The sequence below is a fragment of the Pleurodeles waltl genome, chromosome 6 (assembly GCF_031143425.1).
Source record: "Pleurodeles waltl isolate 20211129_DDA chromosome 6, aPleWal1.hap1.20221129, whole genome shotgun sequence".
Lineage (NCBI taxonomy): Eukaryota > Metazoa > Chordata > Amphibia > Caudata > Salamandridae > Pleurodeles > Pleurodeles waltl.
Window position 1 is genome coordinate 1,315,509,141 of NC_090445.1, and position 25,293 is coordinate 1,315,534,433.

At 42.5% G+C, this 25,293-nt stretch overlaps 1 protein-coding gene across 4 annotated transcripts in view; it reads left to right on the top strand.

Moving 5' to 3' along the window:
- Positions 1 to 25,293, top strand: part of OPN4 (opsin 4) — a 714,562-nt gene that overhangs the window by 267,154 nt on the left and 422,115 nt on the right. For all 4 annotated transcript variants that reach the window (XM_069240595.1, XM_069240596.1, XM_069240598.1 and 1 more), the window contains exon 3: positions 7,110 to 7,243. In XM_069240595.1, coding sequence (XP_069096696.1) covers positions 7,110 to 7,243 — 134 coding nt within the window. The remainder of the gene's footprint in view (positions 1 to 7,109; positions 7,244 to 25,293) is intronic.

Consider the following 25,293-nt stretch of genomic DNA (forward strand, 5'->3'; position numbering starts at 1 on the left):
CCAAAGGAGGGGAGTCCGGAGTGACCCTTAGTAGCTGGGAGAGTCACAAAAAGAGGAGGCAGCCCCCACAGGCAACTCACTGGCAGCAGGCACAGCAGACGCAGTGAGGCCCACACAGCACACATGGAGAGGAGTCCCACGTTGCTGGAGCAGGAGGCAGGGGATTGTGCTTTGCAGGAAGGAGTGCTGGGGGCTGGGGCAACACAGAGCCTGAGGATCCCTTGGAGGAGGAAGAAACATGCCTTGGTAGCTGCAAGAGTCACAGTGCAAGGGGTACTATCCTGCAAGTTGTCCCAAGTTGGACAGCTGGTATAGAGGACCAACGGGAATCTTACAGATCACCACCTGTGATGCAGGATCCACCCAGTTCCAGAGGAAAGCAGATCCACACAGGCGGTCATTGTTGCAGTTGGTGCCTGCAGATGTAGGGGAGTGACTCCTTCATGTCACTCCAAAGGAGATTCCTTCTTACTTCTTGTGCAGGCTGAAGACTCACCACCCTCAGAGGATGCACAGCAGGGGAAATGTTGCAGTTGCTGGAAGGCGATAGAGAAAAAATGTTGCAGAGCAGTGTTGTCGATGAAGTTGCAGATTGTCGCTACCTAGATAATCCAGTTGCAGTCCCAGTGGCCAGAAAAAGAAGTCAACGAAACAGAGGAGTCCTGCTGGAATCTTTCATGTTGCATCTGAGGACCCACCCAAAATGGAGACCTAAATAACCCAGGAAGGGGAATTGGCTACCTAGCAGGGTGACCACCTATCAGGAGAGGGTTGTGATGTCACCGACCTGTCCTGGCCACTGAGATGCTCCCTGGGGCCTCAGCCCACCTTGGATTCAAAATGGCAGAATCAATGGCCACCTGGAGGAGCTCTAGTCCCCACTTCTAGGTTGGTGATGGACAGGGGAGTAGTCACTCCCCTTACCTTTGCCCAGTTTCATACCAGAGCTGGGGCTGAGGATCCCTGGACTGGTGCAAACTAGTTTGTGCAAGGAGGGCACCAAGTGTGCCCTTCAAAGCATACTGGTGGCTTGGGGAGGCTACTCCACCTAAGCCATGTAACACCTATTTCCAAGGGAGAGAGAGGGTGATACGTCCCTCTCCCACAGGAAATCCTTTGTTCTGCCTTCCTCAGCTTGAGCTGGTCAAGCAGGAGGAGGGCGTAAACCTGTCTGAGGGGTGGCAGCAGCCCCGGCTGCCTGGAAAACCCCAGAAGACTGGCGGGACCAATGCTGGGAGTCCTCTGAGGAGCCCCCGGAGTACCTGGAATCATGGAACCAATATTGGCAACAGTATTTGGGTATGATTCTGACATGTTTGATTCCAAACATGCCCAGGTTCGGAGTTACTATTACATAGCTGGACAGAGGTAGTGACCTGTGTCCAGTATGGTTAAAATGGCTTCCCTGCACTTACAATGTCCAGTGCAATGGAGCTGAAGTTTGTAGGGGCACTTCTGCTCATGCAAGGGTGCCCTCACACACAAGTACCTGCACCCTGCCCTCTGGGCTAGGAGGGCCTACCATAGGTGTGACTTACAGTGATCTGCTGCAGTGACCTGTAGTGATAGAATGAATGTGCCTTTTCACGCAGGCTGCAATGACAGGCCTGCAGACACATTTTGCATGAGCTCCCATGGGTTACACAATACATGTTGCAGCCCATGGGGATCCCATGGTGCCCCAATGCCCTGGATATCTAAGTACCATAAACTAAGGACTGACAAGGGGGCACCAGTATGCCAATTGTGGGGTGTGCAAAAGTCCTAAGCAACCACATTTAGAGGGAGAGAGCACAATCACTGGGGTCCTGGTTAGCAGGGTCCCAGTGAAAACAGTCAAAGCATATTGACAACAGGCAAAACATGGGGTTAATCATACCAAAAAGAGTGTACTTTCCAATAGGTACCCCCACAGTTTTTACAACTGTGATTCAAAGGTTTTGTCCTGGGGGAGTGAGGCCTTTTAGTTGAGTCTGGGACAGTCACTTGTTGCAGTGCAGTAACTGCAAAGGGGACTTTTGCTTACCCCTGCTGTCCACGTCTGCAGAGAGTTGCGCACTTGAGTTGGCTAACCAATTATTCATTTTGCTTTCTCTATGTTAATGTGACTCTCCAAAGACTTGAGGTCTAGCAGTCAAGACTGATTTACTTATGGCTGGGTCCAAACTGAAGTGACATTGTGTGCAGAATATCGATGGACTGGGATACAGTCCAGAGTAATTACCAGTTACTGATATTAATTCAAGCATTCCATTCATCACTGCTTTGTATACTTTACTGTGGCACCCTAAGTGGGATAGGTATGCCCATCCGTGTGTGCCATACACACATAGGGCCTGATTACAACTTTGTAGGAGATGTTAATCCGTCCCAAATGTGACGGATATACCACCAGATGTATTACGAGTTCCATAGGATATAATGGACTCGTAATACGGCTGGTGGTATATCTGTCACATTTGGGACGGATTAACACCTTCCTCCAAAGTTGTAATCAGGCTCATAGTGTATTAGAACCAAGCTGTACCCAGCTGATGAGCGCTCATAAGCGTGAAACTGGTCCTGGTTTGCCTGTGTGCCAGTTCAGGGAGGACCAGGCCTGGCAGTTTGGATTGAACTGTTCCTACACAAGCAGGGTCAAGACTGGTTTGTATAAGGCTGGGTCCAAACTGTGGTGCATTGGTGTGTAAACTAATGATGAACTGGAATACGGCCCAAGTAATTACCAGTGACTTAGATTAATTCAAGCATTCCATCCATCACTTTTTTGTATACTTCAGACTAATAGCCAAGGCATTATCCAGATCATGGTGGAGGATTTGAAACAAAGAGGTGGGGCTGAACCTTGATCTCTGAAAAAGAATACATGTTATATTTATATTTGTGACCAAGATATAACCCGGTAACACATTTAATAAATAATTCCTATGTAGTATAGTACTACAAAACTAAAAACATATGATCTATATACAAAGTTATCCTATGGGGGATAAAGATAGTGCCTTTGCTTAATCTTTTTGAAATCTTTGGTCTCTAGCCTTTTAGAACAGACTTCTTACAGTTCACTTCATATGTGACAAAGTTTCTCGAAGGGATGCCATAAATCTTAGAGTCTGCTATGATTAGCAACCTTCTACCTGGGTTTCCTAGGCACCCTACTGGACATGGAGTTAGCCCAGATGACTGACAATCCACAGAAATAGTTCACAAGCAGTAGGGTTTTAAGAGGTTAAAGAACTAGTTCCTAGAGTTTTGGTGTCCAGTTACCAAGGACACCTAGGATCTGGTAACCATTGACCAAAAGTAGAACACGTGTATCTTGGAACTACATGGTCAATGATTAAAGTTGGCAAGAAAAATGTTATTGTAACAGTATGACTTCAAAATCTTAGTCCCGTAGAAAACTTGCAATGGATCTGAAATTAGGGTGCTCAGTTTCAGACAGGGAAACATCATAAAAAGGATAGGGTGAGAGAGAAAAAACAACGTTTTTCTTGGATTGGGTGGAAGAAGATAGGCTTTCCTAATGTCATGATGTTAAGAGGCAGGGCAGGAAAGACGCCTGCTCACCAAACTCACAATCCCTAATTATTTTTGCAGGTTCTCAACCCTTGTGGGTGTCCAAGGATTAGTGGGTCTTTTTTAGCCTGCTTGGCAGCAATGTCTTTGCAATTTCTAATGTATTTTCTTGTAGAAGGCCTTCCTCCAGATCATAGTCTTTCAGGGGCCTCAACAACAAGTGGAGTATTATCCCAGTAAAATCCTCTAAGTTAATCCTTCCCAGTCAAGACTTAGGACAGTTTTACTAGTCAAGTAAGGCAGAATCTATCCTTCTTAAGAGAGACTGACTGGAAGCCAGAGCCAAAGGCCATGCTAACTTCAAAATACAGCGCATCTGTATATAGAGCATCATCCTGGGTTTATTGCACCCTTTCGTCACAGTGGAAAAGATTGAGGTCAAATGGGTAGTGGAATGTGTATCTGATTGGGTACACTCACACTTTCTATGTATGGTGCCCTGGTGTTAGGTAATGGACAACACAGGTCACATTGAAGGGGACCTGAGGTACTATTAGTGGCCACACATCAGCTTATAGGAGCCCTTATTGACATCACATGGTTTGGTGAGTCTGAGTTCTGGGAACACTCACAAAGGCTGACAAAGGGGGGCATAACTGAATGCATGGCCAAATGCACATTTGATTAAGTACTCTCCTTAGGTTGATATTTAGCCCTGAAAAGGCTTGCATAATGAGAAACTAAAGTAGTCTCAGAAAGGTATCTAAAGACTTCTGAGAATATCCTGTATATTTTGGTATCCTGGTCCTAGGAGGGATGTCTATGATTTGAAGGTGAAAATGGCAGCTGAAATGGAGGCTATTCCTACCTGGGACAAGTGCTCCTAAGTGCACACTGGGGGGAGAGGATGCCCATGGAAGCCACTGATGTATAAGGTTGTGGGAGTCGGACCTGGAATTCACTGCTGATTTGAAAATCTAATTTATAATGAACCTATTGAATGAGTTTATGGTGGTATTCTGTGGGTCCCTTTCTCTTCTACTGTGGGCAGACTAGAGGCAATCTGAATATCACTATCTGCTTCTGGTGTTATGCTCTATTTAGATCCAGTATTCACCTACTCCTGAGCCTCAATTACAAGATGTTCTGCACCAGCTTGGGCTACTGGGTAAGGGCAGAAATGCACCTTATCTACAAGATACAGCACATTTCTGTCCTCTCCCCCTGCACTGGTGTACACATTGCTGCCATCAGCCAATGCAGACACCTTTGCACCATGGTGCAAGGATGCCTGCATTGTGGGATGATTGTTTTTGTGATGGAAGGGACACCTCCCTGCACAAAAACAATCACAAAAACAGAATGCAGCACACATAGAAAGAGGAAAAGCCAGGGAGAAATATAGATATTTCTCCCCGTTGAATCACTCTTACGCCACCCCTGAGGTGGCAGAGGAATCTGATGCATTTCCAGAGTTGTAATTCTGGGGATGCGTCCGATTATTTTGGGTTCCATGGGTGTTGCGTAGGAACACCCAAAGTAACACCCATGGAATGCCCCTTTCTCACAGTGTTATGCTTGAAAATGGTCCTTATTTACAAGGCCATGAAAGGCTTTGCGTGTCCTAGTAAATATGGGCTGGCACACTGCACCACCAAAACGTCAAAAAAAAATTACGTTTGGTGGTGCAGTGTGCCACTAGGGCCTCTAAAATGAGGCCCCCAGTGTGACCTTTGTAAGTGTCAGGTCCTGCTACAATTCTCGATAAGTAACCCTTTAAAGAGACAGTTGCTGGTTTTATGTGATATTGCTAAGCGTTAAGGAAACAGGGACAACAGAAGGATTCACCCTTACTTCTGCTAGTTTCGACAAGAGAAGAAGGTGCAACCATCCGTCGAGATATTGGCATGGCCCTATATTTTTGGGCCCTCTCTGGTTCCACTCAAATCGGTTAAGAACTTGGTCTCAATTATTTAATTTGACGTGCTTTCACCCCCACATCCAAGAAGTCAGCTCCACCAGTCATCTGCAACTCCTACTCCTCTGGAAATTCCTATCTTTTTTCCTGTCTCCAAGAGAGACTTGAAGTGAAATACGGCTATTGTATCATGGCTGCAATACAGCAATGCCATCTTCATGCACTTCCTGAAGGCTGAATTGCAAAGAATCATAATATGATCATGAGACTAATAGAGCTTTGGAAATTTAATCACATCTCTCAGACTAGCCTGGTGCTGCACTGACACCCACTCAACTTCAAGGTTATCTGCCTCACTCACTGGATCTATTTCAAATGAGGACCTGATTTGCTTTCCTGATCCAGCATTAAGGATTCATATCAGATCCCTCACTTCAAAGTGGGTAGATGAGGGGGTAAAGCCTTCCTGTGCTGGGACCCATTCGGTGGGATGCCCTTCCACTGACCCCTAAATATACTTACAATACTACTTGCTTCAGAAAAACCTAAAGACAACTTCCTTTTGCTGACCCTCTGGCCTTTTAAAGTATCCTCTTGTCTTCATTTTAGTCTAGTTGCCTCTGTATCAGTTTTTTAGTGCCTGTTGGCTCGCATGCCTTGGTCGCGATGATTTTCGTTGAACACATGTAGCTCTTGTACGCAAACGGTTGGAGGACTCTGGTGTTAACAGTTAACCTCTGGCTGCTACATTACCAGGCTCTACAAACCCTGTATCTCCTCGTCTAGCAATCACCTACTTCTTCATTTGAAAAGTGAAACGTCCTGATGTTTGTACGTCTTCCCTACCCGGCTGTGATGGAGGCTGCTAATGACCTGCTCTGATTGTATAGGGCTCTTCGATAGGAGAATACTATGCCTATGTTATGCAGAAACAGTGATCGGAAAGGCGAATGAACAATAAGTACTGTGGAAAGCTTTTTCAAAGGTATGATAGTGCCAATGAAACACACCACAAAATCTTCCTCAGTAACAGAACGAACAGAAGCTAGGAAATACCAGACTGTGCAGCCGTGCTGGTGTCCTCAATCTAATACAGTCTCACTTTCTGGTTTTATATGCCTATTGTCAATGACATAGTCAGATTAGTCAGAAAGACATATGCATCTCAGTTGTGATATTTTAATAACTAAAAGTAACTAGCGAATAAATCTATGTTGATAGTTAGATGCTTGGAAGGTGTCATGAAGGGCTTTTCTGGCGCAGCGCAAAATTGAGCTCCTGTTTTATGCACCCGCGGGGCGTACAGTGAATTAATTTAACCCGATATTTCCCTGAGTTAGTGCTTTATTTGTTAGGTAGTACTGCATGTAAATAGTGGGCAAAGTTTGCCTCTTCCTGTTTCTGAGCTGTGCTGTCTAAAGATAAAGTCTCACTCAGAGACATAGTGGGGTAAATGATTTCATTTTACGAACCTGCATACGCGTAAAACAGACGATCAGCTCTGCACAGCACCAGTGAAGCACACCGTGATGCGACCCATGGTGTTTTATATTTCCAGGTCGTCTTCATAGTCCTTGTTTTGCACTGCTCCCTGTGAGGGGTAAACCCCCTTCGATTTCAGCACACTGTTTTAGTAACCCTGTCACTGTATCTTCTCGCTCTGTTTCTCTAGAAGTCGCAGCCTCCGGACCCCTGCGAACATGTTCATCATTAACCTGGCCATCGCCGACTTCCTCATGTCCATCACTCAAGCTCCCATTTTCTTTACAACCAGTCTTCACAAGCGCTGGATTTTTGGAGAGAAAGGTGTGTGTATAAGAATCCAAAATGGTCTATGACCATCTGTTTTTGTACTGTGATGGGAACAAATTTGTAGATCAGCAAATTGCCTATGAATTTGAGAAACGTTTTTCTTGAAAAGACATATTTTATCAAACCCTCACTTACACTCACTCAAAAGAGCCTGTCTATAAAATTAACAAAGTGAGACTGTCGTGACACCCATAGATGCATTTTGGATACACATAAATAAGTGTACTTAGAATACATCTTCACTTAGCGTTTAGCTGTCACTGTACATTCGTCATCTGATCTTAACCTGATTATCTTTAATGGACCCCTTCCTCTTTGTGAATGGAAGCGAAAAAAAAAATTCAGAGCAGGCAGTGGTCCCACCGACCACTGTCTACTCTGAAAAAATGAAAAGAAAACTTTTAATTTTCAATTTTGAAATGCATCCCATTTTCCTTTAAGGAAAACAGGTTGCATTTTAAAAAACTACTTTATTGAAAAAGCAGTCATAGACATGACCCCAGCACGCCACCTTCCCTAAATGGGTAGCAAATTGCGACCTGCCTCATGAATATCGACGAGGCAGGTCCCTTGCGACCCATTTGGCAATTGCAAACAGTGTGGTTAACACTGTTGTACATTTTGTTTGGTGAATCACAATTTGCAATTTGCGAAGGGATTGCAAATTGCGAGTCGCAAAACAAAAGGTCGTATAGTGGCCCTTAATGCTAAAAATGGAAGAGCTGGAAAAGCTGAGCAAAATGTGTGAACTGTATAATGTACAACATTTTCTATTAGAAAAAAATATGCAATTCCCACGTTTTATGTATGCTTTATTAGATTTATATTTGCTGATCACCCAGAAAAGTGAATAAAACATCTTGAATGAAAAGCAGAGGATACCACTGCACTTCTAGTTCCTTCTACACTTCTGTCTAGCGATTTTCTGACAGTTCTTTGACATAATGAGGTTAGTAGGAGTCTTACTGCAAGTAATGGTAATGGACCCCATAATGGACCCTGCTGCCTAGTCGGGTGTCAGGCTGCAACTCAAGTCTCCTTTACTGGACATCAACAGGGCTATTCTCAGTCCGCTGGTCTCCTTGTCCACTGAGGTGAGGACAGCGGGTGCTGTGTATAGTGGACTGTTCATAGTTGCCAGTAGAATGGATCTAGCCTTTCGTTTTCACTCAGTTTTGATCGTTTTTGCACTATATTGCAGAAACACGAGTTATAGTTACCCTAAGGCATGAGTTAAAGTTACTTTAAGTAACTCTAACTATAACAGCTATACTTCTATGGTTTTATACGTGTGAAATTTGAACCTAACCATAACATCCCTGTAACCTTTGTTTTTTTCACTGTATGTATATATATATATATATATATATATATATATATATATATATATATATATATATATATATATATGTGTGTGTGTGTGTGTTTGTGTATATATATAATACATATATGTACACACACACACACATATATATATAAATAGAAATATATATATATATATATATATATATATATATATATATATTATATATGCATGCGTAATAAAGGTTTATGTGTGGTAAAGCCATGCATAGTAAAGGCAGAGTGTTGTAAAGGTAGTGCATGGTAAATGATGTGTGGTAAAGGTATTGCGTGGTAATGCCTGCATTGTAAAGGTTGTTTCAAAAACATAACACACAATTTATGCTACAAACAAGAAAGAAAAAAGTTGCTCCCCGCCTGTGTCTATGATGGTCTTAGGTATATCTGATGTATCATGTAAAGTGGCCAGATTAGGCAATAGGAAATTATGCTCATTGGGTATGAAAAGATTTAAGCTATCATTCTGAAAGGAGCTTGACTATCTTCAGAATTTCCTTAGACATCCAGCTTTCCAAATACCATGGTAATCCACTGATCCACTGATAACTAACTCTGTGTTCTGCCACAATGGGGATAAGGATGTGAAGCCAGAGGTCTATTCTAAGTTTTGTAAGATATATTCTAATTAACCCATGCAGCTTTGGATACTGTATCACTTAATGTGGTTGGCAGGAATATGTCTGGAGAAAAGCAAAGTCCCTGGTCAAAGTGCAATATTTTTTCTTTGTGCCAAGCCGTGTAGAAAAATATTTAACTGTGTATTGGAGAAGACGCTAGATCAGATTAAATAGTTAATGAGCCAGTAATAACTGCCCATGTGCTAGAGTTCTCCAAATTTAGTATTTACATATGGTTTGCTGGGTTTCAGTATCAGCCACTTGTCACCCCAAAGAAACTATTTAATATTTGTAAACACTTGTGAAAAAATTATTTATGGATCATAAGGGTAACATCCTAAACATGTAATTGCACTCTGGGCTACTATGATTTTGACGTCTTGGACCCAGCCAAATGAGTCCACCTAAGAAACTCTTCAAGAGAGGTATGTTTAACTCAGTCATTCCACACCAGCCCACTGTTGATGAAGATTCTATGGTATTTCAGATGTTTTGGCACCAACTCATGCACCAACTCATAACCTATCGGGCTGACTTTCTTTATTGGGTTAGGTACAGGAGCATCATTCTCTACCCATCTCACGGTATATCTGGAGAAATGTGAGAATTTTCGAATCAGGGACATTAGAGCTGGTATAGAAAGTCTAGGGAAGTAATCATCATTAGAATGATGTCTGCTTCAAGAAACATGTTTATAAAGATTACATGTGCAGATATTCCATGTAAATTTGCTGATGCCCAAAGCACTACAGTCTGAGGTTCAAGGGCAAGAAAAAAGGAGATTAGAGACAACCGTGCCTTGTTCCCCTCTGATCAATACTGGTCTTAACAAGAAACCCCTGCAGTTGGCTTGTAACAGTGCGTCATTTGATATGATTCCGGCCAAACTCCATCCTGTTAGCAGTGGAAAGCAATAACTCCACTTGGCACAGTAAAACACTCTCTTAGTATTCATTGAGAATGGCTCCGGAGGAGGAGGATTAAAGTTCCTAAGTGGATCCCGGAGGATCTCTGAAAACAAACACGCATGAGATGTGTGAACCAAGGAGGGAACAATTATACATAGCCTGGGCACAAATATCTTAGACAATATTCAGTTATCAACATTGGATCTAGAAGATAATCTGAACAATGATGCACTCAAAAGGGTTCTTTTCATTTTAGGGAATAAGATAAATGATAGCTCTATCATATGGAACCCCTAATGAATGGTAGGATTCAGCCTACTTGAGTGCTGCTTATATCATTGGGACTAATAGTGCTTTCTTTTAAACTTTCTGTATTGTTTTTTATCCATAAGCAATCATTCGCCACATACAAAAAATAACAAGCCCCTTATAGGGCCAGTATCATGTTGAGTCTCACACAGAGAAACATACAAAGGTATTGTGATGTAACCAACAGTGGTTGAGAATATCAGTGGAATGGGCCAGCCAAGGAGTACATATCATAAGTCTGCGCACGGTTGGGTCTATACGTAACGTGAATTAGATAAGAAGTCTGCTGCCAGGAGGGGGGCAGGAATGGGCGGGGTTATAATTTAGTCCGATGGACGACCATGGTCCTGAGTGCCTGCCAGATTAGAGTCCTCTATTGTCTATAAGTAAGCACGGAGCAGTTTCCAGATATCCCTGGGACAGGAACTGGGTGGTTGCAAGGAAGGGAAGATTTTGCTAGTGGTGTCACAGTATATAAGATTGTGGAGCCATCTCTTTGACATAGGGGATGTTTTGGATCCCCAGTGCAGCACTATTTCTTGTTTAGCTAATAATCATTGCAACACTGATGTCAATCATAGATGAAAGCATAACAAAAATGTCCCTCCAGTATCCTAATATCATGTCACACGTCCATGTCAGGTGGGCAAAGTTAGCGTGTTCTGCATTACATTTCAAGCAGTTAGAGGGTCAGGTGGGATCAAGGATGGCTAGGGCATTAGGCGTCACACATGTTCTACGTAGAAATGTTTAATGCAAAAGCTTATGTCTGTGGTTAAGGGATATTGTATGTGTTTGTGAACACCAGGCATACCACGCCTTGTCCTTGACATCACAACCGAGGTCCACCCCCCAGGCCTCCAGCACCCGCCGGTCATTAAGTGGGAGCTGTGCAAAACAAGTGTGGTAGAGTTTGGATATGAGACAGGCCCCTAGAGTCAGCGGTAATCATAAAAGTAAGTGGGGTAAAATCCGCAGGGGGAAGGGAGTCGATGGGGAGGAATGACCATAATGTGCTTTTAAGATGACTAAGGACAAAGTGATCCATTTGGGTAGCTGTTATGAAGCGAGGGTCTTCTGTCCGGGAGATTATGTGTCTGTCTGACAAAAGGTCGACCATGAGGAGCAAGTAATGGGAGTGAAGGGTACAGTGGACCAGCCTTTTCCATGTAAGCGAAGCCACTGATTGTCCCTCAGGGGAAGGGCTGATGAGTATAGTGTGGGGGATGCCAGTAGGCGCACTAAGCATTGCCACACCCAGCAGGTTGTAGCTAGAGGTTGAATGTCCATAGTGTCTAATAGGATGCCTGACAGGAGCAGGGTCATCAAGCGGGTAGGGAACACAAGTCCCTTTCTAGTATCTTGTATGGTAAGCAGCTGTTGGGGTCGTACCAGTAATAAGTGTAATTCCACGTGCAGTCAGATACCATAGTTGAAAGTGGGGGACACTGAATACCCCTCGTTGGTATGGGAGCCTGAGGGTTTCCCAGTGTATGTGTGGCCACCTCCCAGCCCATATTAGTCGGATAAGCTAGCTCTGCATCATTCTGAAGAAGGAGTTGGTAAGCAGGATAGGAATGTTAATGAAGAGATATTAGTGGACGTACTTCCATTTTTATCAAGGCAATACGCCCTGCATAATTTGTTCACAGTCCCTACTGTATGTATGTAAATGCCTAGGTATTAATCGGATCTATACTCCAGGTGAGGGAAAACTCGCAGGTCACTGGGGTGGCAGCATCTGTCAGGGGAATAATTCAGATGTAGTCCAATTGATTTATAGCCCTGAGAGGGTGAAAAGCATGTGATCTCAGTGAGCACAGTACTCAGGTTAGCGTCAGAGTAACGAAGGAAGAGTAGGATGTCATTGACGTGAAAGGAGACCAGCAAAGGTCTGGTCTCGAACTGTAGACCTCTGTATAAGTGTCTCTCCTGCAGACGCTGTACCAGTGGGTCCATCGCGAATATGAATAGGAGGGGAGAGAGGGGGCATCCCTGTCCCATTCTTCTAGTAATAGAGAAAGCTGAAGTTAGTGTACCATTGATACGAAGGCGCACAGTCGGAGAGGAGTACAGCAGCGTTATCAGAGTGGAGAAGTCTCATTGGATCCCAAGCTTGTGGAGGGTGGCCTCCAAGAATGATGAATTGAAGGCCTTCTCTGCATCCAACAGGGTTATTGTTGCAGGGATTCTGGGCGATAGTCTTAAGAGTTGGAAACACTGTGCGGAGGTTGATAGATGTGGATCTGTGTGGCACAAATCCTGATTGGGCTGGTGAGATAATCTGGTCTAATAACATTGACAGTTGATTGGTAACTAGCTTTGCTAGGATTTTGTTGTCAAAATTCTTTAATGATAGGGGACAACATGAACCACATAGCGTGGGGTGTCTTCCCAGCTTCAGGAGCAGAGTGATCACTGCATCTCTAAGCATGGGGGGAAGTATTTTCTGTACCACTGTCTCCTGATACATGTTGAGGAGGTGAGGAGTCAGGATATTGTTGTATGTCTTGTAAAAGACACCTGTGAAGCCATCTAACTCAGGTGCTTTAGAGCCATCCAGCGCATCTATGGCCAGTGGAAGCTCCTCCTTAGAGAAGGGCTCACTGAGGAATTGTTGTTGCTCTGAACTAAGCCAGACCTCAGGTACCTCCTTTAAGTATTGTAGGAGTGCCAGGGTGCTGGAGGAGATCTAGGCAGTATTCAGCTGTTTATAATAGTCAAGTGTTAGACTTGACATCCTTGGTGTGATCTCCCCTAACTTTAGCCTCTGCTTCCCAGGTTGTTGATGTGTGCTGGACTCTGTTTTTGATACTCTGGGCACTTTACCACTGCTAACCAGTGTTATAGTGCTCCTGTGTAAAATGTATGTGTAATTGCCTTTCCATGATTGGCATATGAGATTTATTAGTAATAGTACAGTGCACTAGAGGTGCCCAAGGCATGTAAATCAAATGCTACTAGTGGGCTGCAACACTGATTGTGCCACCCACATCAGTAGCCTTGTAACCATGGCTCAGACCTGCCAATGCAGTGTCTTTATGTGCAGTTTTAAACTGCCAATTCGACTTGGCAAGTGTACCCACTTGCCAGGCCTAAACCTTCCCTTTTTATACATGTAAGGCACCCCTAAGGTAGTCCCTAGGTAGCCCCATGGGCAGGGTGCAGTGTATGTTAAAGGTGGGAGATGTACTGATGTGTTTTACATGTCCTGGCAGTGGAATACTTCCAAATTCGTTTTTCACTGTTGCAAGGGCTATCTCTCTTATAGGTTAAAATGGGGTCTGCCTTTAAATATTATTAAAGTGCAAATTCCATGTGGGAGCAGATAGAAGTATGAAGTTTGGGGTCTCTGAGCTCACAATTTAAAAATACATATTTTAGTGAAGTTGGTTTTTAGATTGTTAGTTTGAAAATGCCACTTTTAGAAAGTAGGCATTTTTTTGCTTAAACCATTCTGGGTCTCTCTCTGTTTGTGTATTCCCTGACTGGGTCAGTTTGACAGTTGAGCTGTTTGTGAATCCCCTCTAGACAGTGTGACAGAGGGAGCTGGGGTGTAGGCTGCATTTCCTGACGAGCCACCTGTGCTAGAGTGGACGGAGGAGTGGTCACTTTCACCTTAATTGGCTGTGCCTGCCCTCTCACCATGCAGTCTCCAACCCCCGGGTGTGTGTCTGGGGCCTGGCCTGGGCAAGGCAGGATCTTGCAAATAAGATAGACTTCCCTTTGAAGTTTGCCAACTTCAAAGGCAGAAAGGATTATAAGTATTGGACACTAACTCCCTGTAAATTAGATCACTTCTGGATTCAAGCGGAACCTCTTCCAAGGAGAAGAGCTGAAGAGCTGAGGAGAAGTGCTGCCCCCCTAACTGTGACTGTGCTTTGTTGGGGTATCCTGCAGTTGCTGCTTCTGTCTGTGAAAGGGGACAAAGACTGGACTTTGTTGAGCATTCCTGCTTGAGAAGAATCTCAAAGGGCTTGAACTGAGCTTGCCTCCTGTTTTGAAGTCACGGGGCCATCAAAGACTTTCTCTGCCAGCACATGGACTCTCTGCTGAGACTCCTCCCCTGCCAAGTGGTGCCCTATCCAGTCCCAGGTGAAGTTAGCAGATCAAGAGCTGAAAATCCACGCACAGAACGCCGTGCAGGGTGATTTTCGACACACCATCTGTAACGTGGCTGATAAATGAATTGCCGCTGGCTTTGCGGCTGAAATTCATGCTCCACCTGCATCGTGGATGGGAGATCGATACATCACGGCTGGAGTAACGACGTGCATCACCCACTAGTGGCTGCTCATAATGATGCAAACCCCACGCAGCATGGTTTTCTAACACTGTGCGACCGGATTTTCCATCCATCGTCCCTGGGCGTCAAAGTCATCCTGACTCTGCGCGGATCCATGGTACCCGGTCCAGAAATCGATGCATCGCTCTCTTGCGGGGGAGAAAAACGACGCATCACCAACCCAACCGGAGAAGAAATGACACAATGCTTCCCTTGTGAAAAAGGAATCTACACATTGCTGACTTTTCTGACGCACGCTCAACCATGCTGCTTTAATTTTTAAGCAAGCCAGGTGCTTTATGCAAGATCATCATTTCCATTGTTTTCTATGGAGTAAGACTCTTGGGCCCATATTTATACTTTTTTAGCGCCGCATTTGTCCCGCTTTTTGACGCAAAAGCAACGCACACTTACACAATACAATTGTTTTTTGTAAGTGTGCGCCGCTTTTACGCAAATGCGGCTCTAAAAAAGTATAAGTATGGGCCTTATTCTTTTGAAAATTCATATTTTAACTTGTGTATGTTGGATTTTTGTCGTTTTGGTCTTGTTTGATTTAGTTGAACATATTACCTATTTTTCTAAACTGGTGTGGTGTCTATTTTTTAGTGTTTTAACTGTATTACTGTGCGTATTGGACCCCATTTCTAACATCAAGAAATTGTGCCTGAACATCGGTTGTGCGGGAGGCCATGGTGCCATCTGGCTTTTTTATCTCAGGGATGTAGGAGGCGGATCTAGATGGGCGAATGAGGAGGGCCTCTCACACTTACCATAGCAACGTGCCCTGGTGTATTTACCCATAAATTTAATGTAATGAACTGCAAATTCCCTAAATTTGTGCAAGGACCTAGCCAACAACGACGGTTCGTCAGGATTAAAAACGTAGTAATAGTGCTTTCTAAGGTTTGACAAAATCTTTAGGAAATCTATCTTCCCTTAGAGAAGTGTTTAGGTCGGCTATAGCTGTGGTGATTTCATCCAGTGCAATGTTGCGATAAAAGAAGAATCTATCCTCTAAGGTTAGAGAGGGTTGTCCTATACCTTCTGAAATGTATAATTTCACATAATATGAGACAAAGGCTTCTGATATCCTCATTATGAGTTAGCAGTTACCTAGTGTCAACATGATCTGCAGCTGAAGCCTTTTTTTGCTCCCTTTTGTCTGTTAGCACACCAGAAGCCTGCCTCTCTTTAAACCTCTTCCACAATATCTCTATACCAATTTCAGCAATGTCTCCAAGTTGGTGTTGGAAAGTCATGGACCCTCTATCATTATAATGGTACTTAGGGCCAGATGTAGCAAAGGGTTTTGCCCATTCTGTGTCTATGGGAAAATGTGTTCGTACATATGGCCCTTAGAGCCTTAATATATTTTAGATTGTTGCATTTTGGCTTTCTTTTTCACTAATGCTGTCTCACAATAATCGACTAACCAGCACCCTACAGCATCTGGGATGAGGCCACTGAGTATTTATTTTCCTCCTTACTATCATGTATGCAATCTAAGGGTTTCTCTCTCTTCAAAGAAATTATATTTATCTGCCTTAATCCTCTAGTTTGCAGAGGAAGGGGTGTAAATGTGGCAAAGACAAGGTAAGATTCGGTTAAATGAGTGAATGGTCTGTAATGCTGCTTTCTAGAATTTTGCAGATTGTGAGCAATGATAAAAGGGAGCCTTCAACTAAAACAAGGGCAATGCATAAGAGTGTGTCAGGAAAATGGGAAAGAAAGGCATGATGTGCGTCAGGTGAGTGAGTAAAATACCTTATACCTGTAATTCCATGGTATTTTTTCGCCAGTTAGTTCTGAATACTCAAGAACAGGGCCAATGGTAAGATCCCAGAGTCACCTCCAATTATAGCGCGTGTTTTACTAAATTGAACAAGGAGTTTAAAAAAGCGAAATAACAAGATTTTCTTGTCTGAATAGCAAACAAAAGTAGTGCCATCTGGGAGCACAGAGTCAGCATTTCTTTAGTTGGAAAAACATAGGCTGGGTCTGGTGGATCATTCGGCTAATGCATCTATTCCAAACACTTCTATTTGACCTCATGGCCACAGGTTTACATCCTGGTATGTCCACTCAGGCCATCATCCATCGGAGGTCGAAAAAATGAATACTATTGAGTTGGGCAACAAAACAATGAATGAAAACAAGGCAATTGTGACCCTACACTGTTAACAGGAACCTACTTGCTTGTATGTATACAAAAAGACTGAAATTCACAAAAAATGTAAGGGGGGACCCGCACTAACTAACGTAGGTTGCATGCTCCATCATTGGGATGCCTCATTCATCAGAAATTAATATAGTGGAAAACGGTCTCCCTGATTACAGGGAGTACTCCTAAAGGACAGTGTGGGATCTGAAAAACCAGTCTAAAAATCCTAGCGACTCTTACAAAGGGTGATATTTATTACCAGTGGGATGCTTAAAACAGAGTGGGAATGTGTGGGGGAATTATTACTCCAGCATGATTCCTTTTTGCTCGCAAGTTATGATGGGGGGAGCCATCAATAAAGCCTGTTCTCCTTCCATCCCCTTTCCCTTGCCGGGGTATTTGTGGGGACACCACAAAAACACCTGTGCCAAAGTGCCCCAGGAGGTTAACATGCGCTTTATAAATAACTTGTATTCATAAAGCACACTGCCAGGTTCCAGCCACATTTAGAGCATCGTCTGATGTAGGAAATTCCTAATAAGAATCACACCCTCACATATTTTGCAGTATTTGGAAGACTTAACTAAGGGCCTTATGCAGCTACCACTGATCATCTAGTCTACCGAGTCAAATCAGACCTTTTCAGATTTAGAGCACAATAAGAAAGCACTATTCATTGGCCTGTACCTTTGGAGTTAAGACAGTGTACCACTTTATTTCACTTTACAATATGTGTTACACTATTTACATTCCAAGATATAGCCTGTATGGTTCTGCTAGGGCTAGTGCAACAAATCATAGTCATGGCACTAATCATTGTGTCCTATATTTTATTATAAAGGCTAGCCAGTATAAAGTCTATGAACATAGAACTGAGGGGTCAGGCAAGAGGGGGTGCGACTGTGGAATACTACAGAAGGGGGTTCAAATGTCATTTAATCCTTGTAGGTGGATCAATAGTATGAAAGTGTGAGATTTGGCTAACGTGGAACAGGCAAAGAGAAAGTTGAGTGAACGTGTGGGAGCAGGGAACATACCTAAGATGAATTTAAAAAGGGGTTGACAGGGTCATCAGTAAGGGATCTCAAGTGCTTGAGTAGACCCTCTTAGGGAACTTTGAACTTCAAGCCGTGTTACAACTGTGCTGATCAACAGCCCCTTTGGTCCATTTGTTAGTTAATGGTATATTGGAGAGGCCTCAGGGGAAAAAGTCGAGTCTAACACACCTAAGTGTACCCAGCTGTCAAGCAGTCCAAGATCCCTAGCCACTATACTTAATGATGGCGCCATAGAAGGCAGAACAATAAGAAACAGACAATAACAGCCTTTTAGGCATCATTTTAGGTGTGTGTCAACTCAATATGCTTATAAAAGTAGGGTAGTCTCACGGACAGACATGAATGATCGCTTGATATCTGTGATTACAGAGATCCGAGAGAGTTACCAAGAAACAGGTTACCATTATTGTGCTGTAACCATCATAGACCGTGCAAGGGAACAAACAACATGAAAGCAGCTCAAAAAACAGGATGTCTTTAATAATAATCAACGAGGATAACATGAAGCAGGTGTAATAGTCTGCTTGTTTCTTCTTTGTCAACAGTAACTCTTTTAAAGGAGAACCACATTTGTTCCCGTCCCTCATTAGCGATTCAGCTATTTGATATGGATCCTTTTTACTTGAACGTCTATGGGTCATTTTATTTGCATATGTCATTTTCCCATAGGCAAAAGAGATTTGTGAAATTCATCTTTGATCTGTGTCTCGATAAGGTTGACCCACTGTCACTCCCACTGCTGAAAAGTCTAGAGACTCTAAGACGTCTTCCAGTTCATCAGGCTCAGAGTATTCAGTGCTCTGTATCCCTTCCCTCCAACACAACGATAATAGTGCAGGATCTAGGAGACCATACTTAATATCGTAAATTCTCAACTGAGGTTACAAAGTTAGAAATTTGTTTCATTTTCTATTGGTGTCATGTGAGTAGGAAGCAGATAGAGGAATAATTTAGTTTTCAAAGACGTACGGGCCTCGCTTTTTGTTCACAGCTTGTCGCATTGTTTGGTGTGCTGATGGAATAGGAGGAAAAAATGGATTATGTTATGCTATTTTATGTTATTTTAGGAGGCTTATAAAGCGCCAGATTATTCCAAAAGGAGTGTTCCCTTGGTAGAGGTTCCCCACAACACAACAAGACCTGTCGACTTTACTCTTCCTTGGCCTGAAAGGACCAAGTCTTTAGCTTCTCACGAAAAATAGCTTCCTGTTTCTTCTGTCTGAGGCCAAGAAGCATAGAATTCCATGGGTTGTGAGCCAAAAACCTGAATGAATGCCTGTGCCCTCTGTATTCTGGGCACTGTCATTAGGGCGGCATAGCCCGATCTGAGATTTCTGTTGGGGAGGTACTCCTGCAGCATCGGAAAAAAGTATTGTGGACTTATTCCCTTCCAAATTTTGTGGTGAAAACAGAGGGCTTTAAATGCCACTCTCTTCCTAACTGGTAGCCAATTGAGTTTAACAAAGCCTGCCCCAAAGAGGAGAACTTAGGGATATTCAAGAGTAAGCGGGCAGCTGCGTTCTGTTTCCTTTGGAGTTTTTGCAGGCTTCCCTTGGTGGCCCCTAAATAGAGGATATTACAGTAGTCCAGTTTAGATTGAATCAGAGCTTGGACTACCTTTTTTTAGCCTCTCCAGGGAGAAAACCTATGATTATCCTGAGCATTTTCACTATATTGAAACAAAAGCCAGCCAAAGTGCAAATGTGTTTGTCAAATGTAAGGTTAAAATCGAACCATACGACCAGATTTTTCCTAGAGAGTGCTCCAAAGTGAAGAGTTATTAAGGCTCTCTATACATCCTCAAACCTTTTGTAAGTAGAATCAAAGCGCTTGTGAAAAAAGACGAGTTATGTGTATATTGACTTCATCTCAGGAGACATCTCAGTGACCTTGGAATTTATTGTGCCATTTTGAAGTATTCACAGAAACTTCTCTCATTAATTATTCGAGTGTAAATGCAGGCATCGTTGACCGCATTGGACGAGTGTTATTTCTGTTTCCAGATACTGCCTTCAAAAATAGCAGTTGTGCTGGTCTGGAGAAAGTCACTAGGGTCACTGTTATTTGTAAGCTCTCCCAGCTCTATAGATGTGTAACAGTGTTGCCAAAGGTTCAGGTAATTCAGTGCACATAAATTCAAATAGTTTTGACAGAACAATTCTGATGTGTTGCGCAGGAAGTTTGATTAGTGCAATTTCATTAAGTATAAAAAGTTGGAACCTGCAAGAACTCAAAATATGGATGATGAATACCTATCTGAAAAAGCATAGTTTGCCTAGCTTGATGTCATTCATGTTATATCTATTCATTAAACTTAATTACAGCCTAAATGATCTTGTATCAGAGAAAAAAGTCACAATATACCTACGTATCAAAAAGAGTTTCAAGGTTTAGAACATCTATGTTTGACAGCACTAAGGAGATATGTGCTTTTATTGCATCATAGTAAACTGTATCCTATGCCCAGTATCAAATATAGGTCCTGAAGGGACCACAGGTATTCTAGCCTACCTCTTGGAACTAAAGATGATGTCTTCATTGGCCACCGATGGTCCCTGATAGCCTGGGAACATCCAGGCACTCAAGTGCCCCGTAAGAGTGAGCACTAGCTCCCCTGGTGCAGATGCACATTCTTGCAGAGGAGGGTCTGTACAGTGTTTTATAAACTGGTATGCAGAATATACCACACCCCTCAATTTACATAAGAGGATAGTCCAAGAAGAACATCCACTGCTGTCGGAGGTGATCATTGCTCAGGAAGTCATTTTGCAGTTTTCTGCTGCTACATCGTTGGATTCTGGTATAGTACTGTGATTGCAAGGAGGGGGTGATTATTTCTTCAGCACTGATTGCACTGGGTTCAGGGGTTGTTTGTGTCAATTTGGTACCTCTCAGAACTACTTTGCCTCATGTGTCTCGCATGGCCCTCCAGCATCATGTGTGCTCCTCTCTATTAGGAGTAAGGTCCAAGAATTCAGCGCACTGTGGAGCACTTTATAGAGCGGCCATTTTGGATGAGGCTCCAAACTTCCTCCCTCTCAAATGTATCACTTGTTAATTTTCTGTTCAAACTCATCTGAAATCTGGGTAGGAAAATTCTATCAGATTTCCCTTCATCCGCAAGCACTTCAATGCCTACCAGCTACTAAAAGGGACACTTAGAAGGTTCTGTGATCTCTTAATTTCTGGTGCCCAAATTATTATTTATTTATTTTTTCTTTTGTTTTCTGGTGCCCAGATTATGGAAGCTTCCAGTTAACGTATGTATACAGAGTAGCCATGCTAAGCTTGATGAAGCCATAAAAGATCATAATGTTCCACTGGGATAAGGCCTATTTATCATCTGGGGATAGTGTATTTTTAAACACTATAGAACACTGTCTCTCTCTGTGGCAGACACAAGCACTAAATAGGCATCTGGAGTACAGAGGGACAGCATTCCATTATACATTATATGGTCCAAGAGGAGCTATACTTCATTCTGTTTTTCTCTGTCAATATAATTCAGTGAAAATGTGCTTGTTAGTGGAAATATTCAGTTTCTTACATTCAGTTTATATGCACTTGATACTCCAATACTGTTTCTAGCAAACTTCCTGAATGTTTCTTCAGGGTTGTACTTTTGGGTTTCTACCCATTTTATTATAGAATTACTGTAGTCCACCTGGGCAATAAAATAAATGCTTTCGGGGCAATACACATCTGATCCTTGGACTTTAGCTTTTAGGTATAAATGGACATCTATTTATTAGACGGTTCACTGGATTATAAAGCACCTGAGAACAGTACAGCAATCCCCCATGGAGAGGTTAATTCACACACATTGTTGAATAATGGGATGCCTTCTTCTGCATGCATGCTGGTGCAGTAAGAACCCTCATACACAGATTACAAAATGCAGGTACCAGTCTGCTACTGATTCTCTGGTAAGTTTTTCACAGACCTCCCTTCAGTATTTGCTCTTCTATGAAGGGTAGAGCTAACGTCTACCTATATACTCCTGCTGCTGGTCTGACCCAATAGACCATCCCTGTCCGGCCACAAACAGTCCTTCCTCCTTGTGTCTGGTATAGTAACATAATATCGAAAGCTAAATATCATTTGAAAGAAATGTTGTGTTCTAAATACCGTTTACAAAAATCTTACCATACAGAAGTTAATAATGGAACGTCTACACCAAATGGTAGGATATTTGTGGGCACAATATTTAGGGGATAATCATTTATCAGTGCTAATGATATTCATATATTCAACTGGCGGTCAATGCTCATTTGGGACAAGTGCTCTACAGTCTCTAACTTCTCTGCAGTATGCTAACTTGCACTCTACAGAGTGGAAAGGAAGGCCCTCAAAATGTGAAGTCATGATAAAGAGCAAGACCTCTGGAGCTAGAGAGATGGAGACAAAAACGTCAATGTACTATTTAAGACATTCACATGAAACCCCTACAACCCCTCCAATTAAAGGAACTGACATAACGGTTTCACTGGAAGTCACTGAAGTGCACCATTTATTGGTTGGATGAGGTATCCATAAAAAATCCTTAATCTTGTCATTAGCCACAAGGTATCATATGAAAGCAGTGGAAACAATGTTCTCTGTTTTGACTAAAACTGAATAATTTTCAAATTAATATGCAATAATTTTAAACTCAAAGTAGATACTTTAAAAAAAATCGCAGTGAGAGTGACAAAGTCAATAAAAAAAGACACGATAATTACCGCTTTCTGGAAATATCAAAATCTTTGAGAATTCTTACAGAACAATAAGTTTATTAAGTTATTTGAGCGAAAGACATGCTGGTTTATAAACTATTGACTATCACATCCATAAATATATGAACCTGTATTGAACATTAATACCAAACGATGACACGATGAATCTTGAATTAAATACATAACAAAAACAAGACCGAAGATATTACAGATCGAGAGATTTCTGTTTACATCTTTAATAATGGATACCTATACAAGATGTACAAGACAATAAATATGACATTGCATACACAGGCGATGTATCAAGCATTGGAAATGCCATTTGGGTAGTCGTTGTCTGGCAGCTCTATGGCAATGTTTGTGTTGTCATGGTTTTTGGAACGCCTTACTGTTGAGTAGCTGACAGGCCTTCGCCAGTTTTGAAAAAAACTGGCAAAAGGCGCTTTTTTCTTTGGGTCTCATAAAGCAAACATAGTCATAGCAGTCCCTGACAATAAAGGGACACTACTCTGTGTGTACTTGCAAAAAAGCAGGATGCCATCATTGAAATTGAAGTTAGCCATTCGCTGAAGTAGGCTGACACAATGCCCCATTCTTATGTTGGAGGGGCGGAATTAAAATGTGAATAACTTAATAACGGACGGGCGAAGGGTGGTTACAAAACTTTAGTACAATAAAAATGCACTGGCGGTGGAAATATGGGTGCGGCAGGTGCTCCACCCTCGAGATTCTCCTAAACCGTTTCCAGCAAGAAAATAATTTTCTTTCAGAAAAAAGTGCACCCGCCGTTTTTATTGATGAATTGTAAAACATCAATTGTTGGCCACAGAAAAAGATGTCCCTTAATCTACTCACTCATCTCACTGAGTACACAAAAACACATCCATGCAGTTTGGGAGCAGGGCTTCTGTTGTTGGCAAGAGGAAAGTATATTTCTCTGCTTTAATCAGCGCATGAGCTGAAAATATATTTATCGTCAGCTGTAAAAGTAGAGAAAATCAGAGCATAACATGATTTTTCTTTAGATTTCTTCATCAGTGCCTCTTCAAACTATACTAATCTTTCATGCAAATATATAGGTTAAATATAACAATCCTCAAAACAAAACTACCTGTTCTCTTTCTTTTCTGATAATCTTTTTAAGTTCAGACTGAAAGGTCTGGAACACACGTTGACCCTTACGTCTGAGAAAAATACTGGACATTTATGAATTTTCTTAAATCGTAAAATTCCAAATGGTACTTGCATCTGTTTTAATTGATTACCATCTGTTGTTGATGAACTCAGCAGATTACCATCCCTGGATGGCTGTGATTCACAGTGGGTCACAATTTGCGAACTACCTTATTAAAATTCATGAGGTAGGTTGAATTGCAACCCTCTATGAATTGGTATTTTGGGAACCAAACTATTAGTACATAGGCCTTTTCATAAAAATGGATTCGGTAAAAGCAGATGAGCAATTGGCAACAACTTTTACAGAATCCATTCTTAGTATATCTGGCCCAAAGTGTTTGAATGGGTCAATGAGTTTGTGAATGTAAGTGAATGAACATGTGTCTGGAAGGATGAATGGATGTATGAGCGAATGCACTTGAGAGTCTTCACTGGATAGAAGTCCGGCACTGGCAGCCCCTCCAATGTGCCTACACAGACACTCTGTGCTCTCAGGCTGCATGCCACCAAAGCCTGTTCCGGGACTATACAAGTGATTTACAACCTGACAGGTACACCGTATCAAGGAAGGTATAGACTATCATCTCTATATTATCTGAGGCTCATCTGTATCAGCTGTACACTCTGCCCTTGACCTTAAAAAGAGAAGCTGACGTACTACCTCTTTTACTCTTCAGCCACCCTCAATATTGATGCAACTGTTATCTAAAAGTCTGTTGTAAACACCTGTTGTGCCCTACTCCTTAAATCTGACTCTGACTGGACACTATCACAGTTCATCCTTTCAGCGGTTCACAGAATACTGCAGGATTTCCTAGTGTATGTTCTGCTCCAAAAGTGACAGTGTCTGTCTGACACGGACACCCCTTTGTATCTCCATAGCCATCACAGACCACGGATTTTCCACTCTGAGGGAAGCTGTCATGGGTTTCTTGTGTTCCGGTTTAGGAGGACCTGGCCTGGCTGTTTGGGCTGGACTGTTCCCACTAGAGCAGGATAAAGACTTATTTGTATATGGCTGGGTCTAAACTGAGGTGACATGGTGTGTAAAATAACAATGGATTGAGTTGGAACCTAAAGAAATTACCAATGGATGAGATTAATTCAAGCATTCCATCCATCACTTTTTTGTATACTTTAGTGGGCCACCATAAGTGTCATGAGTATACCCAGCCATGGGTCCCATGCACACTTTACAGGAACACTGCCACGGGTAGGTCCTGCGTGGGGATTCAGCTACATGCATTGATTTGTGCTTTCCCCTTGGCATGTGAATACCTATGGAGCTGGATCCATAATGTGGGACGGTCGATCCTTGCAGTAGACTAGCCTGATGTGCAGTTTATTTTAGTAAGTGATCAGAGTTTAATAGTACTGACAGTTTACGACATACTAAGGTCTATAGATTTAGTCAATAGGAGAAGTGTTGAGTATTTTTGGTCCTGATGAA